Here is a 17846-nt window from a genome sequence, read left to right as displayed (position 1 = left end):
TAAAGACATGGTGGCAGAGGCTGATTTAAACTGGTTGATTGCAACTCCTTGGTTGAGTTGCTCCGCCCTCCCCTCACTCCACTGTAATGTTTCAAGGCATGTTTTTCTTCTTTTTTAAAAATAAACTTACTTTTGATGATGTTTATATAGTTAATAAGTTTTCATGCCCATGTAGACCACCAGTTAGGGTGGGGAGAATTGAGGAATGGGGGAAAGTGGATAAGACAACTGTTTCCAATCTCCTTTTTTCTTCCTCTATCTGGGGAAAGTGGAGAGGGCCACTCCCAGCAGCCCAACATTAGTAGCCAGGGATGGGGGATGGCCACTCAATATCCCAAGATATAGCTTAGGTGGTTTTGATAGTTTGAGAGCTCTTGATTATGTTGCTCCAAGGCTGAAGAAACCCTTCCAAGGTCCACTGGCTGACATGGTGCACCTTAGAGTTTCCACTTGCCCAGGTAACTTGCTGTCAAAGTTGGCCAGGAGAGCTGTCCAATTTGTTCTGCCCTCCATGGTACTAGACATTCTCTGCAGGCCTCAATGATCTGTCATGTCCCCAGGGTGCATCTGGCCATGCCATCTGCTGCACAGGCTTCAACAACTGATGAGACCCAGTTCTGACACATGCATTCCTTGGTCAGACCATAGATCCTGTGATTTGCCCTGTGGTTGGAGTTCTGAGTTCAGTGGTTCTGCTGGAGTGTGCCCCAAAGAAACCTTGCCGGAAGTGACCCCAGACCTGACACCTGTGATGTCAGCATCCCACACTGAAGCTCCAGTTCAAGTCCCAGCTCACTGCTGTTGCACCTGGCAAAGCAGTACTTGATGGCTCCAGTGCTTGGAACTCTGCAACCTCGTGGCAGGACCCAGATGGAGTTCCAGGCTCCTGGTTATCACCCGGCCCAGTCCCAGTTGTTGCAGCCATTTGTGTAGTAAACTAGAGGCTGGAAGATCTCTTTTTCTCTGTGTGGCTCCTTCTTTCTGTCTCACACTGCCTTTCTTTCTTTTTTAAGGCTTTTTTTTTGAAAGGCAGATTTACAGAGAGAAAGAGAGAGAGGATCTTCTATCTGCTAGTTCACTCCCCAAATGGCTACAACAGCCAAAGCTAAGCTGATCTGAAGCCAGGAACCAGGAGCCTCTTCTGGGTCTCCCACATGGATGAAGGGACTCCAGAACTCAAGCCATCTCTGTTGCTTTCCCAGGTGCCTCAGCAAGGAAATGAAACAGAAGTGGAAGCCAGGGCCCAGCACCGTGGCCTAGCAGCTAAAGTCCTTACCTTGAATGCACCAGGATCCCTTATGGACACTGGTTCTAATCCCAGCAGCCCCACTTCCCATCCAGCTCCCTGCTTGTGGCCTGGGAAAGCAGTTGAGGACGGCCCAAAGCCTTGGGACCCTGCATCCACATGGGAGACCCGGAAGAGCTCCTGGTTCCTGATGTTGGCCCAGCACAGCACCAGCTGTTACAGTCACTTGGGAAGTGAATCAACAGACAGAAGATCTTCCTCTCTGTCTCTCCTCCTCTCTGTGTATCTGACTTTGTAATAAAAATAAATAAATCTTCTTTAAAAATAAAAAAAAAAAAGAAGTGGAAGCCAGAACTAGCATGCTGGCACTGCAAGGCAAAGGATTCACCTGTTGAGCCACTGCACCAGACTCCTCACTCTGTCTTTCAAATAATAATTGAGAGAGAGAGACACGGAGAGAGAGACAGACAGACAGACTCTGGTGTGATGGCTCAACTAGCTAATCCTCTACCTGCCAATGACAGCATTCCACATAGGTGCTAGTTCATGTCCCAGCTGCTCCATTTCCCATCCAACGCCCTGCTTGTAGCCTGGGCAAACAGTCGAAGGCGGCCCAAAGCCTTTGAACCCTGCACCTGCGTGGGAAACCTGGAAGAAGCTCCTGGCTCCTGGCTTTGGATGGTTCAGTTGTGGCCATTGTGGCCATTTGGGGAGAGAAGTCATGGATGGAAGATCTTTCTTTCTGTCTCTCCTTCTCTCTGTAAAATTGCTTTTCCAATAAAAATAAATAAATATTTTTTAAAGAGTTCACAATTAAGTAAATGCTCTGAGAAAGTTGAGGGAGAGTTTTTTTTCCCTTTTTGCACCAGGGAGAATTAAAAATTTTTCCTACTTTTGCACTCATTTCACAAATATGCCCAGGACAAATACTTACAGCCTGCCTCCTAAACCCCACGTGCTCAGCAAATGCTCTCAACAACCTAAAGGACCCAATCTGTTACTACCATCCCCACTGGGTTTAAGAAGGCCCGGAAGGGGCACAGGCAGGAAACAGCTGTCCAAGCCCAGGGCCGATTCCAAGATGTGCAACCTCGGTCTCTAGGCTACCAGGCGACCAGGAAGAAAGGAGGTTGAAGTCCAGGAGTCCTCACAGGTAAGTTAGGGGTGCAGATCCTGGGCCGGAGGGCAGAAGGATCCGGCAAGCTCCACGCAAGCCTCAGACCGACGCCCCCGGTCAATAACGCAGAGCGATGTAGCCGAAAAGTGACATTTTAGAACTCACAGAGCACCACACACCTGTACAAACGAGCCAACCAGCGCGACCCCACGAGCTGGCACGCACGCCGCCTAGACTCACCACGGGGCCCCGCCCACCGATCCATTCCCTCGGACCGCCTCCGCTCCGTTCTCTCAAGTGCCTCTATTGGTCGAGCCTGAGGCAGTATGGCTGCGCCCGCGTAAGCCGGGTCCGCTCCACGGGGTCAGACTGCACCATGCTGAGAGCCGCGTGCAGGACCCTGAGGTCCGTCCGACCCCGAGCAGCGGCGCAGACCCCCGTCTTGGAGCTGCCGAGCGTTGGGAGCGTCAGGCTTCCCTTGCATCCGCGGGGCCTGCGACCTCCAAGTGAGGAGCTGAGAGATGGGACTGCGGGGGTGAGGGCGGTGGGGTTCGGCGGAGACTGAGGGGAGAAGTGCGGAGCCACCATCGCACCGGGGGGGGGGGAGGGGGGGCGGATTAGAAGCTGGACTAGTAGTTATCGGGTCTCTCTCTCTCTCCCTCTCTCTCCGGCCTAGATCTCCTCCTCCAGGCCGCCCGCGGTCTTGCCAACCAGAAACCAGGTAGGAGGTTCCAGGGTGGGAGTTGGGGCGGTAGCCCAGAGATGGCCAGTTAGCGCCACTTTACTGCATGAGGGAGCAAAGGGGTCCGCTAGAGGTCCTTACCAGTAAGACGCCCGCCCCTCATCACCTGGGAGCCTGCCAGGGAAAGGGCACGGACGGGGAGAAAGGCGGCTGGAGCTTTCCAAGGGGCTCCGAGTGGAGAGCGCAGCTGGCCAGCCCAGCCCTAATAGACAGTGTTTTGTGGCTCCTTCTGGGATGCAGGGGTTGGTTTCCTACTCCGGGCATGTTGGGTGGTGGTGAAGACCCGCTTCCTAGGAGGGTGATGGGGGTGGGGGGGGCGAGTTACTTCTCCCTCTCAGCCTCATTTCTAACTAGAGTGTGGAAGGAGCCGTCTGGGAGGATTATTGTGGGGACCTCAGGACCACCCCCAGTAGACTGTAGTGTGTGTCGCTGTCAGGATTGTGTGCAGGGTCCAACTGGAGAGAACAGGTGGATGCCTCTTCCCCTCCTTGCTAGGAGGGATGTCGCAAATGCACGCCCCCCCAAGGCGGCCATCTCTGCTCGGGGCTGTATGCCAGCCATCCTTTTTCCATCCCCGTAGTCCTTTCATACAGCCGGTCTGGGGTGGGTGGGGAGGGTAGGGGTAGATTCACAGATATTCCAGACACAACACAAGAGAACCCATTCCTGTGGGGATTCCGATAACCAACGCCAGCCAGGTGTGTGACAGGTGGAAAAGGCCATCTCCTCCCAGGAGAACATATCAGGGCAGGTTAGGGTTTGGAGAGGAACAAGTGTGCCTAGAGATGCCCAGTGCTTGGCTTAAGGCCCTAGGTATCCCTGATCAGGTTAGGGCATGGGAGGAAGGCTGGCCTGTGAGAACTGACTGTTGTTTTCCATCCTTGCACTGGACAGTCCAGCCCATCCGAGACAATGACCCACCCCCCTCCACACTGCTTAAAGACTACCAGAACATTCCTGGGATGGACAAGTAAGCAAAACAAAACCTACTTGGGGTGGGGATGGTGGTTCCCTGGGAGAAGGGAGGGGGCAAAGGAGTGGCTTCCAGGCTTGAGCTGCCCTATCCGGAACTTACTTGAAGAATGAGGCAGAGAGCTATAGAGATCGTGTGTGTGCGGTGAGTGGGCAGCACTGACCTGTGGCACTGTGGGGCCCAACCACCTGCTCTTGGTGGCACTCTGCACCACGACATTCCCAGGATCTAACACACCTCACAGGTCTTTGTAGAAATCTCTCGTATCTCAGTCCTTACCAATACCTTGTGAAGGAAGAAATACTGTCTCCAGCTTAGAGCTTACCAAGCTGCCAGTGCTTCATCAGGGGCAGAGCTGGGTTCCTTTCCAGCACCGCCTGGTACCAGAGCCTGGCTCTTCCAGCTCAGCTAGGCTGTTCGCTTTGGGTCTCCCCTGTGCGATTTGACTTGAAGTGTCTTGAAGCAGATGGGAATCTCTGCTGAACCCTCCCTAGGACAACAGCACAATGCTGCAGCCAACAGCCCCAGTTTTCCATAAGTCATCACATTGTTCCATGTTCCCTATCCAGCAAGCCAGGGCCAGGCTCTGAATCCCTGGGAAACGATTTCCCCAACTCAAGAGAGATGGTATTCTCTTAAGCTGAAGGAATTCACGGTCATCTTTTTCAAACTAAAAGGAAGGCAGCATTGCTGTTCCGATCCCCTCCCCTCATACCTGTGTCTCTCTGCTGTGGTTTTCCCACAGGGTGGATGATGTCGTGAGAAGACTCTTGTCTTTGGAAATGGCCAACCGGGTGAGTGGCCTGTGTCCAGCTGAGGCCTGTTCCCTGGGACCCCCCCCCCCCAGTTAGCTGCCCCCTCCCACCATGCAGTGCTTCCCTAGTCATAGAACTCACTGGCATTTGGGTCCACTGGTCCGTACCTTCAGACAAAGCATCTCAAGGACAGGGACAGTTTGGCTTTGTGCCTGTGCCTCTTAGCTGCCGACAAACAGTGGACACTCCTAGGGATCTGATATGTGATGAAATATGCAAGCTTGTGCTCGCTTCGGCAGCACATATACTAAAACTGGAACGATACAGAGAAGATTAGCATGGCCCCTGCGCAAGGATGACACGCAAATTCGTGAAGCGTTCCATATTTTTAAACCGGGTGAGGCTTCTCCCTCAATATTCCCCTTTACCTCGGATACATGATGGAAACAATATGGACATAATAGTATTACCCACTTCCCTATACCCCCCGAACCTTTTTTTTTAACCGTAATTAACTATGTAACCATTGTCAACAACAATACAATAAAATAAATTAAAAAAAAAAAGAAATATGCAAGCTTTGGGGGCATCTGTTTCTCTTATCAGTGGTCATACCGTGCCCATGCAGTTGGCCATGGCCGTGGTGAGCACAGAGACATCAGACCCTATTTGCTGGAAGGCAGCCAGGGCCCTGGGGTAAGGAAAGCTTGTGGTTGGAGGGTGGCAGACCATGCGGGTTTCTCTGTTTTCAACAGAAGGAAAAACTGAAAATCGTGCAAGAACAGCTGATGAACAAGGTTGTGACAAAGCCTGAGGACACCAGATCCCTGGAGGCTCGAAGTTTGTTGGGGGTTCTTGAGGGTTGGGGTTGGGGGTGCTGCCACCTGCGCTCTTGACTGCAGGAGCACTCAGTGTGGCCTGGGAGAGGGATGGACACGAAGGACCTAGGGCAAGGATGGGGAACCTCTGGTTCATGGACTGTACAAGACACACAAGATCATCTGGTCTAGCCCTGCCAAGGCGCCTGCAGGTGGAACTCAAAATTCAGTACATCTATGACAAACTGATTTTTTTTTTCCCCTGAGCTGGGTCTATGAAAAGTGGCCTCTGGCACCTCAGCCCTGTTGCTGGAGTCACTTGGGTCCTACTGCATCCCTCTGGGCTTGAGCAGGTGGCCAGGGCTCACCCAGAGCCTCTGCTTCCTAGTCTGGCGGGGGGCAAGGTGTGGAATAGGCAGGGCGGAGATGATGTTACCTAGCTCAGTGCAGGACTGTGAGAAGTTAGGGGGTGTTTGCACATGTTGGAAATGGAAGCTGACAATAACAGTAAGACCAGTGTGCCCTGAACTCTGGCATGCCATATAGGCACTTGCAGATCTGTGGGTTACGCCTCCCTCCCCGCCATCAGCCTCCATAGCCTCTTTTGAGAAGACAAGTTTTCACTCCCCTTGGCCCCCTTGAAGCCGTGATTGGCTTGCGGACTGCGTCAACCACAGAAGGGCTGCCTAGTCACCACATCTGTGTCTATAGGATCACAGCTAACATCACCCAGGTTGGCAGGAACGTGTGGCCTGTTTATTAAGACCCTAGTACCACTAGAGTCCCCTTGAACCACAAGAGTCACAGCTGCCTGTTCACTAGGACTCGGTTTCACGCGAGTGGCCAGTTGTCTCCAGCAGAGTGTCTGCTCTAGCGAGACCCTCTTTCTACTCTGCTGCTAAGAAGTGTGAAGGAGCCGGGGCTGGGGCGGGGCTGTCCCTGCTGTGCTCCCAGCACTGGGTGTACATTAGGGGAAGGGTCTGTCTAAGGCACAGCCTTCGCTTTTACCCCCATCCTTGTAACATAAATGGATAGGGAGACTACTTCAGGGTCTTAGGAGACAAGTGGGGGCTGGTCATTCTGAGAACTCATTTCTGAAAGCACAGGCATGAGTGGCAGCTGAAAGAGGACCAGCAGATGTCCCAAAGGGATTCTGGACAGTTTGGGCATCTTGTCTTACTTCATTGGCTAGGCCCTCTCGTGGAATGTTGAATAGTGAACATTGACAGCATGCATCCCCATCTGAATGTAAGAGGCATGCTCTACGGTTATACTAAGAAGACTGCCGTTTGCTATGGTTTTCAGATGATCCCTTTATAACAGGGCTGGGAACCATCTGGCCTGCAGGGCTTATAAGGGAATATTTGGTCTGGCCCTGCCAAGGCAGTAAATCCGAAGCAGGCTAATATTTTAGTTGATCATTTTATAAAGACCGCAAATGATGTTATAAATATCCAAATGGCCCTTAGCAGGAAAAAGTCCCCTCCCGCCCCCCGCTTTACAAACAAGGGAGTTCCCTTCCTTACACTTTACTTTCTAAAAAAGAGGATAACTCCAAGTTTTCTGAGATCTTGCAGTTCTGAGTACTTTGGGATTTGTAAAGAGCTGTTATTCTTTGATTTCCTAAGACACACCCCAAGTCTAGGCCCGTCCTTCCTCTGTCCCCAGTTCTCATCCTCTGTGGTTTGTGGTTTCAGTTGTTGCCTTAACTGTCAAGATCTGCAATTATGAAGAGCACCTGCAGAAACATCGAAAGGTAAACCCCTTGGCATCACTGCAGCAGTAGCAGCCTGGCTCAGGAGAGGCGCCCAGGAGGTACAGGACTCTGGATGCAGAGAAGCCGCAAGGCACACCTAGGGGCTGCAGCAGCAGGTGCCTCTGTGCAAGTGGGGAGAATACTGCCGCCACAGGAGGAGGGGAACCTTGCAGGGCTGTGCTGCATTGCATGTCCCTGTACCTGAGAGCAGTTGGCATGGCTGGCACACAATGGGGATCCCACGAGGAAGTGTGGGAATAGTCACATCCCAGTTCTGCAACTTCCACCCCATCCGCTGGTATGACTTAAGGGAAGCTAACAGGGCTGAGCCTCAGTGCTGTGGCCTGTAAGATGGGGACACCTGGGTGGATCACATGAAATCCTAACAACAGCCAGCGTGAGGTACATGAAGTGTTTAGACCCCGTGCTTGCACACTTGAGATATCCGCTTCCTTCCATTTTCCGAGTAATGATTGAGTCATAAGTGACTCAGTTGTACCTTAAGGCACGCCACTAGGAACTGATGTGAGAAGACTTAAAGCAGTCTCACTCCGGGGCTGATATTTGTTATCTCAGCTACAATTACTAGCGTTTTTAATAAACATGTGATCATGGACAGAGACTGGTCGGCACCCTGCATGCCTGGCCCTTCAGTTGTTCACCACAACTTGCTGAACCTACCCCTGGAAGATCACAGTTTTGTCCACTTGGGGTATGAAGGTCCCTCGAACAACAGTACACAGCTGTGGGTAAGAGTCTTCCAGAAAAACACATGGCCTACCCACCTCTCCTCTCCAGCACACCATTTGCTGGGCTGTCGTGGTACAGGGAAAGAGCCCATACTATAAAATCACACTCAAGAACCAACATCAGGGCTCTGTGCAGTGGCCTAGCAGCTGAAGTCCTCGCCTTGGACGCACCGAGATCCCATATGGGCGCCGGTTCTAGTCCTGGCAGCTCCACTTCCCATCCAGCTCCCTGCTTATGGCCTGGGAAAGCTGAGGATGGCCCAAAGCTTTGGGATCCTGCACCCACGTGGGAGACCTGGAGAAGATTCCTGGTTCCTGGCTTTGTATCGGCTCAGCACCAGCTGTTGCGGTCACTTGGGAAGTGAATCATCGGATGGAAGGTCTTCCTCTCTGTCTCTCCTCCTCTCTGTATATCTGACTTTGCAATAAAAATAAATAAATCTTAAAAAAAAAAAAAGACCCAGCATCAGCACCTACATTTCTCAGGACCCTTTGTGTATCTTAATATCTTTTTTTTTGAGAGACAGACAGATCTCCCAGCCACTGGTTAGCTCCACAGCCAGGGACAGAACCAGAAACTTGACCCAGGTGACCCACATGGGTGGCAGGAACCCAATTCCTTAAACCATCACTGCCGCCTCCCAGCGTCTCTATTAGCAGGAAGCTGGAGCCAGCAGCCAGAGCTGGGAATTGAGCTGAGGCATATCTGAATCACTAGGCTAAATGCCCACCACATACTATCTTTGAGCCTTTGTTTTCACATCTGTAAAATAGGAATAACCATGGCGAAACCTCCCTCCGAGTTACACCAGAATTTGTCTAAGGTTGTTGGGAAATGCGAGTGAGATGACGAAATGGCCATCTTTTGTTCCTGAGAACTACAGTGATTCTTACTTAATACTGAAAGTAACGTAGACTCTCTTACAGGACAAAGCTCACAAGCGCTACCTGCTGATGAGCATTGACCAGAGGAAGAAGATGCTCAAGCAACTCCGCAACACCAACTACGACGTGTTTGAGAAGACCTGCAGGGAGCTAGGGATCGAGTACACCTTCCCGCCACTCTACTACCGAAAGGCCCACCGCCGCTTCCTCGCCAAGAAGGCACTGTGCATCCAGGTACGTGGCCAAGTGCTGCTCACTGCAGCTGGCCTCCCCCTGGCCCTGGGAAGGAGGGGTGGAGGGGTAGGGGCATCATCTGTTTCTGATAGAACTGACCTAGGACCTGGGGCAGACCTGGGGAGGTTGCAGGCCACTGTCCCCAAGAAGGAGAGAGTGCTACCCCTTCTGGCCCAGGGCAGATCTGTTGCTTACACTCTTCTCCTGCTCCTCTTGCCCCCCAGGTTTTCCAGCAGGTGCAGAAGCTAAAGAAGCAAAAACAAGCCTTGCAGGCGGCAGCAGCCGCAGCCCAAAAACAACGAGAGCAGGAAAACCCAGAAAGCCCTTCCACAGCCTGACCTGAAACAGTGCCGAGAGAACCAATAAAAGTCTATTCAGATCTTCCTGTGCGCCTTGGGAAATAAACAGAAGAAAGATGAGGCTCCTTCTGGCCTAAGGAGGAGGGATTCATGTTTTCAGTCAGCTCTGGGATCCCGGGGCAACCTTCACCTACCAGAGGCCTCATTCCTAGAAACAACCACCTGCCATCCAGGTGGCAAGCGTTTGAGGGGAGGTGAGACTGATATGTGACAACAGCATGGAAGGAGGGCTGGCCAATGGGAAAGCCGACTGGAGAGGCTGCCTTCTGGACTGGGCCCCAGAAGAGGAGGAGGTGGAGAGAGGGAGAGTTTCCCAGGCAGCAGGCGGAGGAGGCCACGCTTATTGGCAGTGTTCACAGAGCAGCGAGAATCAGAGATGCAGCTTGAGAGAATAGGCATCCAGCTTAGTGGGCGAAACACCGCGTCCCACGTTGGAACGCCCCCATGCCTAAGGGCAGCTGGACAGCATGACCAACTCCAGCCCTAGCCCAGCCTAGCTATTTGTGGCAGGCATTTGGGGGACTGATGGATGGGATCTCTCTGTCCCTGAACCTCTCAAGTAAATAATAAATAGAAATATAGAAGAAAAGCTTGGCAGGCAAACTGAAGTGGGATTGGGAGGCTCTGCATCCCGGGCAGAGAAAGCTGCACACCACCCCCTAGGGAGCAAGAGCCACTTAACGGTCCCAAACCCAAGCAGTGATGGGAACAGTGGGTCTCTGTTTTGGATAGGTAAGTGACAGCTGAGTGAGGGTAGATGAGGGCTGGGGACAGAGCAGCGAGTTGGGGTTAGGACTGAGAATCTAATTAGAAAAAAAACAAAACTACAAGTTCTATCCCAGGAAACTACATACACAAAACATCACTTTTAAATTCTGGGGGTTGTGGCTCACCTCTTCCCTCCCCTACACCTCCACCCCCTAAAACCCTCCCACTGACTCCAAATGAGATGCCAAGGCCTCCAGCTGGAGCAGGCTTGGTTTGAAGAACAGGAAGTGTGCTGGCAACCGAGCCAAGTGGGATGTAGGCAGAGAAGCCCAGCGGGTAAGCAGATACTAGATCACTAGATGGAATTTTCTGGGCAGAGGGGCTGGCTGCTCAGGAGACCAGGTGACTTACGCAAGGGAAATTTGTTCCCTCAGTTCCAGAGACAGTGAAGGCCAGGATGGAGCTGCTGGCCGCTTCCTTTTCTGCCAAGGAATGCCTCCCTGGCATGCAGGAGGCCCCCTCAGTGTCTTGATGCGGGTCTCCTGTGGGGGAAATCTCCGTTTCTTCCTCATGTGGCTACTGATCCTCTCAGGAGGGAACCACTCTGGAACCCTCATCTACTCGCAAGCCCTCCCAGCAAGCCCCATCCCGGAACACTGTAACATGGTGTGAGGGGCGGGTTGCACACACCCAGTGCCAGAGGCTGGAGATCTTATGCCTCCTGATAAGGGCATCGCCCGCCACCTTTAGAGTGCTCTCCCAAGAGTGGTTGAAGAGGTCTGTGCTACAGGGGGTTGGGAGTTGTTAGGGTGACTGAAGCCAAGAATGTGGGTGCAACTGTCCCAGAGGGGAGTACATACTGGGAGGGAGGGCAGTCAGCAGGAGTGCACAGGGTGAGGACCAGGCGTGAGGCTAGAGCAGACTTGGGATTCCGCAGAATCAGGATCAGGAATGGTTGGGAAGGCCAGAGAAGTGGGGAAGGGGTTACAACGGGGTTACAACCCTCAGGGGCAGAGAGGGTTGCAAGGGCCACAGCCGGGAGGGAATTCTGCGAGCCAGACAGGCCTGCCGCTTCGCTTTTAGTAAGCCTGGAACCTGGTAGGGCTCCCAGAAGACTAGAAGGAGGCAGTGCAAGCGTCTCCAGGGAACTTGAGAAGGGAGTCCACCCCCACCTTAGGCACGTCCGGTGGAGTTTTCCACGATTTCCCTGATTTCTCTCAGCAGCCCTGGGAGGTGCTGAGAGTCCAAAAAGCTCTGCCCAAAGTCATCACAGCGAGCCAGGATTCCTCCCATCCTGACCGACTGGCCGCGACTCCAGACGTGCGATGTCAGCTCGACCGGCCGATCGCACTCGGGATCCGGTGGAGAACCTCAGAGCCCACGCAACCCCGGAGGACACGCCCCTTCCGCCTCGGACCAATCCCTGGGCCGGTCCCTCGCCACTCAGCCCAGTGAACGCTCGCCTTCAGGACACCTTCCACCAAACGGCCTCCTGATTGGCTCGCTTTCCCTGTCCGCGGCGTTGCCCTAACAACCAGGCCCCGGGGACGCGCGGCCAGGCTTGTGGGTTCCCTGGACTGTGGGCGCCTCACCAGCCCTGCCCCGTCTCCAGCACCATGTCGGTGCGGACGCTGCCGCTGCTCTTCTTGAACTTGGGCGGGGAGATGCTTTACATCTTGGACCAGCGGCTGCGGGCCCAGAACATCCCAGGAGACAAGGCCCGCAAAGGTGAGAGGCGCCCGGCCCACCCCCACCTCCCGCATACTTAACAGTCAGGGACCCTTCTCAGAGGACCCCGTGGGAGACACCGTCAGGAGTTAGATTCTCTCAGGATCCTTCCACAGCAGAGGAATTCCGTGTCCCCGTGGGAGATCACTGGGGTATCTGACCCCCACTAGTTCCCTCGGCTTTAGGTTGGGAGGGGTGAGATCCTGGAACAGCCGGTCTTTCCAAATGTGGAGGTCCAGCTGCCCCCCTGGATCCACCCTCCTCTTTAACCAGCCAGGAGCAGGTTCTGATTCCCAGTTCCTCCAAATGATCCTCCCACAAGGGACAGGTTGCAGAAGGAATCTCTGGAAATGCCAGTTCACAAACAACACAGGGAAAGTAGGAAGCCACAGGCCCTTCCTTCATCAATGTTGGGGCATCCCATTGTGAAAATGGGCGTGTGAGAGCTTCTGCAGTGTGGCCTGGGGCTCCCCTTCCCTGTACAGCACATCTGATCCCCAGGCAAGCAGCCACCCAGAACACTTCTTAGCAGACAACTGCTTCCCCTACATGACTTGGGCTTAATTAGAAAAGGTTCTATTTCCAGGTGGAAGAGGAAGCGTTGCTGTAAAGGCATCTATGAATGGCCGCTGATGAAAGCATGTTTTCTCTCCAGTCATCTCTGGAGGTTTCGTTGCTATTAAACATACATGTTTACTCAACCACTTTGTCTGTGGGATAAAATCCGAGGCCACGCATGAAGAGGTAGAAAGAACGGCCTGTAGCATTCTCCCTCCATCTATGCTACCCACTGCTGCCAGGAGCTTTTCTTTATTTCCTCCCCCTCAGGATGTTTGCATTTGAAAGACAGAGTTAGAGGGAGGCAGAGAGAGGTGTCTTCTATCCGTTGATTCAGGTCCCTAATGGCCTCAATGGCCAAGTCAAAACCACAGGCCACGGACTGCATCCCAGTCTCCCACATGGGTGGCGGGAGCTCAAGCACGTGAACCATCCTCCACTGTTTTCCCAGATAAACAGACAGGGAACTAGACAGGAAACGGAGCAGCCAGGATTCAAACCAGCGCCCATATAGGATGCCCACATTGCAGGTGGCATTTAACCCATTGCATTGCCATTGAACTTTCTAAAACACAGCTTGATCCAGGATACCTCCCTGCTTAAAATCCTCTGTCAGCTTTCCACTGTTGTCTGGGTCAAGGCCAAGTCCTTGCACAGGACACTTCAGGGCCCTTCCTAACCTGATTCCTGGCCACCTCTGCAGTCCTCTCCCCTCCTCCTTTGCATCCCAAAGTTACCAAGTTCTTTATAGATATCCGCTCAAACGATGTTCATTCATGTTTCCCTGCTGCTAATCCCCAACCTTCCTTTCTTCTCTTTCTATCCTGCATTGTTATGCTTTATAATCCCAGGGACCAGCACCATGGTATAGTAGGTAAAGCCTCCGTTATGGGTACTGGATTGAGTTCTGACTGCTCCACTGTTTTTTTTCCAAGATTTTTTATTGTAAGGTCAGATTTATAGAGAGAAGGACGGACAGAAAAATCTTCTGTCTGCTGGCTCATTCCCCAAGTTGCTGCAACAGCCAAAGCTGAGCTGGTCTGAAGCCAGGAGCTTCCTCTGGGTCTCTCATGTAGGCGTGGGGTTCCAAGGCTTTGGGTCATCCTCTACTGCTTTCCCAGGCAACAAGCAGGGAGCTGGGTAGGAAGTAAAGCAGCCAGGACATGAACCAGGGCACCCATATGGGATCCTAGCGTGTGCAAGGCAAGAATTTAGCCACTGAGCCACTATGCCAGGCCCCAGCTGCCCCACTTCAAATCAGCTTCCTGCTAATGCACCTGAGAAAATGGAGGATGTCCTAAGTCTCTGGGCCCCTGCACCCACGTGGGAGACCTGAAAGAAGCTCATGGCTCCTGGCCTCTGGTTTGGAATCAGTCCAGCTCTAGTCGTGTGGCCAACTGGGGAGTAAACCAGCAGATGAAGGATCTCTCTCTTTCTATAACTCTGCCTTTCAAATAAATACATTTTGTAAGAAATAAAAAGGCTTACTTTAGAAAGAGGAAGAATCTCAGCAGCCTCCCGGTGTGACTAGGACCTGCCCATACTCTGTGAGTACCCTATGTTCCCATAGCAACCCATGTGCACTTTGCTTATCACTGGCCCTGTAATGCTGAAATGATCTGTGTGTATGTGTCTGTCTTCCCCACTGGATTGTCTGGGGCTCCTGGTGCGACACCGAGGCCAGAATACATCTGCATGCAGTCAGTGCTGTTGAACTGATGATCTAAGTTGGTGGTTTGATATGGTATGATCGTTACTTCCCTGAGAGGATTCTGTTGTCCTTGGTACCTGTGTGATCTGATGCATCTGGGCTCATGGCCACAGTGAGCTGACAGGCCAGGTTTCTCAGAAGGGACATCTGACCCTTGGGAGAAGAGGAGCTGTACTTGGAAGAAGTACGAGCCTACTTTCTAGAGTCACAGACCTGGGCCCCGGCTGCAGCATCACCACTTGAACTGCATGGCCTTGTGGGGGGGTTAACCCCATACGCCTGTTTCTCCAGAAAACAGTGGTGATAATAACAATGCATACCTCAAAGCCAAGTTGTAGGGCTGGAGTAAACTACTGTATCTCACGTGTTGAGCACACATGATAGGGTTTCTCTTTCCAGAGGAGGGACAGGCCAGACCAGGCCCTGTGAGGATGATGTGGCCAGTCTCGTCTTAGGAAGCTGGACCCCCCTCATCTCCTGGTCTAAGTGCAGCTTCAAGCACTTTTTCAGCCATCTTCAGCAATGCACGTGTACACTCTCACACACCCGTGAGATGCTGAGCAGCATCCCATCCAGCCCCGCTACAGGTCACTGGAGTGAAGGCTTCTGCTCAGTGCAGTCCAACAAATGACCCTGATCCTCCTAATGACACCAGCCATTGTAACAGTTTTAAAACATTGTAAAAGTTTTAAACACTTACTATGTCTCATCCTCTCCCATTCAATACCTTACACCCCACAACCATCCCATGAGGTGGGTAATGTTACTATCCCTGTTTTATAAAAGGAGAAACTAAGACTGAATGACATTGGATTTGAACCCAGGTCAGCAGGCCATCCTCTTAACCATACCTGGGAGGACTAGCCCAATGTCTTTGTTAGCTCCTGTTAGTTCCACAGGAAAGGAGGGAGGTGGAGTTCAGGAAGAGATCCAGCACAGCCAGAGGATTCACGGGAAGTGGTTGGCCATGGGAGGAGATGTGTAGGTGAGAGAGAGGCAGCAAGCAAGGGAGACTTCAGTGAGTCAGAGAATACAGATCGATTCCATGCTTGGGACTTGGCATGATAGCAGATGTGTATATGCGCAAACTTGTCAACCCAGACAGGGGAAGCTTTGATTGGAAAGCATATTTCTTCTAGATGTTTTCATCATCTCACACAACTAATTGGTCTCTAGGAGGCCACCAGTATTGGTTCCCACGAGAGCAGGGCCAACATTGCAGGCACACACACACACACACACGTTCACAGTGTGCCTCCTAGGTTGGCATTCAATGGAAAGGAAGGGCTTGCTTCTCTCTGGGGCAGTGTCCGAGTGTTACATAGTGAATGTGGTCCCACATTTTAAACAACAGCAAGAATAATAAATGTTACTTTGCCCCCACTCCTGTCCTCTTTTATGTTCAAGATTTGTTTATTTTATTTGAAAAGTAGAGTTATAGAGATAGAGAGAGATCCTCCATCCACTGGTTCACTCCCTAAATAACTGCTGGGGCTGGGCCAAGGCTCAAGTTAGGAGTTAGGAGCTTCTTCCGGGTCCCCAACATGGGTGCAGGAGCCCAAGAATTTGGGCTGTCTTCCATTGCTTTCCCAAGAGCATTATCAGGGAGCTGGATTAGAAGTGGAGCAGCCTGTACTTATATAGCACTAATAGCCTCAAACCTGCACCTATAAGGGATGCCAGTGTTGCAAGCAATGGTTTAACTTGCTGAACGACAGCACCAGTCCACCAACTCCTGTCCTGTTAAAAATGTTCATAAGTAAGACCCCATTTCCTTCTCTCTGCCTTCATTTTAAAGCAAAGACATCAAGGCATAAGACCATGAGTGACTTTTCCAGAACATGGTGATCACCATGTGGTGCACAAGTTTCTCTTTTTTATTCTTCAAGTTCCAGTTTAACAGCCAGCTCTGGATAACCTGGGCATGCCCTGCTCCCCTGAGACAAAGACACACACACAGTGTAACAGAAGTGGGACTGTCACAGACAAGTCCCCGGAATAAGCACTGACACTGGATAAAGGGGCACGGGCACAGCTTACCTGGCATGGATCTCCAACAGAACAGCCCTGCAGGGGCCTTACCTGACCCTGAGCAGGTGTGGACCAGAGCCATTTTGTCAACAGCACACAGTCAGTCACTGTTCCTTGGAGACCAGGAGCCCCTCCTGGCACCACAGCTCCCCTTCCATGTTAAGAGGATCCCACCTCCCTGAATCACCCCCAGCCTCTCCTTAGAGGGACAGCCAGTGACGCAAATGCCACAAAAGAGTGGAGGAACAGTGTGCCCAGATGACTCTTCCTACGCTCTCCCAGTGTTTTCTCTCCAAAAGCCTGTGACTATTGGGAGAGGAAAATGTTACAGTTCCCCAAAGGGGATTATGAAGGCATGGTGCTGGGTATTGCCCAGACTGGCCACTTGGTTGTTACAAATCATGCCTGTGTGTGTGTGTGTGTGTGTCAGGCATGTGTTTTATCTGATTATAACTCCAGAAATCACCCAGGAAGCAGTCTAGGGCCAATGTTAACACAATTACCAATTTTGGAATTACAAAACATTTTTTGAAATGTGGGTGTGTAGAATCTGTCTGGAAGGGATTTTTCTACATTGAAATCTCCCTCATCCCCCCGCCAAAAAATTAAGGACAAAAAAGAAAAGAAAAGAAAAAAACTCTCACCTTTTATGTTCAATAAGTGTCTATGGATTTCAGCAGAGGTGAAACTCGAGGTAAGAGTAGAAACTCAAGGACAGCCCCATGTTGGGTGTGGATTAGACACTGATTGCCATGACATTGACATCTCCAAGGCAGGTGGTATTTAGATTCCTGGTTTCCAGGTGAAGAAATGGAGATTAAGCCAGCTGCGGGGAGTCCATAGAGCTAGCAAGTACAGCACCACATCTCAACTCTTGAAGGGTCCTGACATAGATTTCTCCAGCCAAGTACATTTTCCCCTAATTTTTGGTCTCCTGGCATCTCCCTGTGTATCTTTGCCCCCAGGATGGAGAAACGAGTATTGACACATCTTGCTTTTAACTCACATTTCGGGTTTTCTAACTTGATGGGTTTCACCTATACTCAAAAAGGAAATCTAAAGAAACCTTTCTCTACCTGTGCTTGAAATTGTTCTTCCTCATAGATGGTGGTGGTTTGTTTATTTTTTACAACTATATGTTTTATTTATTGTTTGTCAAGATAACATCTTTAATTTACATTATAGTAAATAAAAGGAAAGAGATTAAATTTCAGGGTACTGTTTGAAGGAGGGATCTTTGGAAAGTGATTGGATGGGATTTAATAGCTGGGATGCAGTCCCCAGGATCAAACCCTGGTGGCTTTACGCCAAGAGGTCAGTGGCCAGGGAGGACAGGGCATGTGCTCCCTGCCTCTCCCGCCTGACTGGCCCCTGGAGCCTCCCCTTCACAGCCATTCACTCCGCCATCCTCCATCCTCCATCCTCCACCTGTTCAACTCTGCCAGAAGCCTGCTTCCTTACTAAGTTACAGTGATG

General features: G+C 51.6%; 2 protein-coding genes and 1 non-coding gene across 3 annotated transcripts in view; all 3 read left to right on the top strand.

The window, feature by feature from the left end:
* Positions 1–2619: 2619 nt before the first annotated feature.
* MRPS15 (mitochondrial ribosomal protein S15) lies at positions 2620–9714 on the top strand. Its single transcript, XM_004591703.3, has 8 exons — positions 2620–2869; positions 3040–3084; positions 4000–4075; positions 4824–4872; positions 5589–5673; positions 7349–7407; positions 9084–9275; positions 9500–9714. Exons 1-8 carry the CDS (start codon positions 2740–2742, stop codon positions 9611–9613), a joined length of 750 nt encoding a protein of 249 aa, XP_004591760.3. The 5' UTR covers positions 2620–2739; the 3' UTR covers positions 9614–9714.
* On the top strand, positions 5117–5223 carry LOC118758646 (U6 spliceosomal RNA). The gene has a single exon (XR_004995747.2). It is a non-coding gene; the product is annotated as a U6 spliceosomal RNA (small nuclear RNA).
* A 2147-nt stretch (positions 9715–11861) lies between the features above and the next one.
* Positions 11862–17846, top strand: part of OSCP1 (organic solute carrier partner 1) — a 37592-nt gene continuing 31607 nt past the window's right edge. The window contains exon 1 of the mRNA XM_004591576.4: positions 11862–12070. Coding sequence (XP_004591633.2) covers positions 11959–12070 — 112 coding nt within the window. The 5' untranslated portion in view covers positions 11862–11958. The remainder of the gene's footprint in view (positions 12071–17846) is intronic.

The sequence above is a fragment of the Ochotona princeps genome, chromosome 2, assembly GCF_030435755.1.
Source record: "Ochotona princeps isolate mOchPri1 chromosome 2, mOchPri1.hap1, whole genome shotgun sequence".
Lineage (NCBI taxonomy): Eukaryota > Metazoa > Chordata > Mammalia > Lagomorpha > Ochotonidae > Ochotona > Ochotona princeps.
The sequence above is the reverse complement of the archived record's forward strand: the minus strand, read 5'-3'. Positions and strand labels throughout refer to the sequence as shown.

Excerpts from the sequence above, each read along its gene's own strand:
- MRPS15 (XM_004591703.3), top strand. The coding sequence starts at position 2,740 with ATGCTGAGAGCCGCGTGCAGGACCCTGAGGTCCGTCCGACCCCGAGCA. Across the intron at positions 5,674-7,348 it reads CAGATCCCTGGAGGCTCGAA|TTGTTGCCTTAACTGTCAAG; the intron begins GTTTGTTGGGGG and ends TTGTGGTTTCAG. Across the intron at positions 7,408-9,083 it reads ACCTGCAGAAACATCGAAAG|GACAAAGCTCACAAGCGCTA; the intron begins GTAAACCCCTTG and ends ACTCTCTTACAG.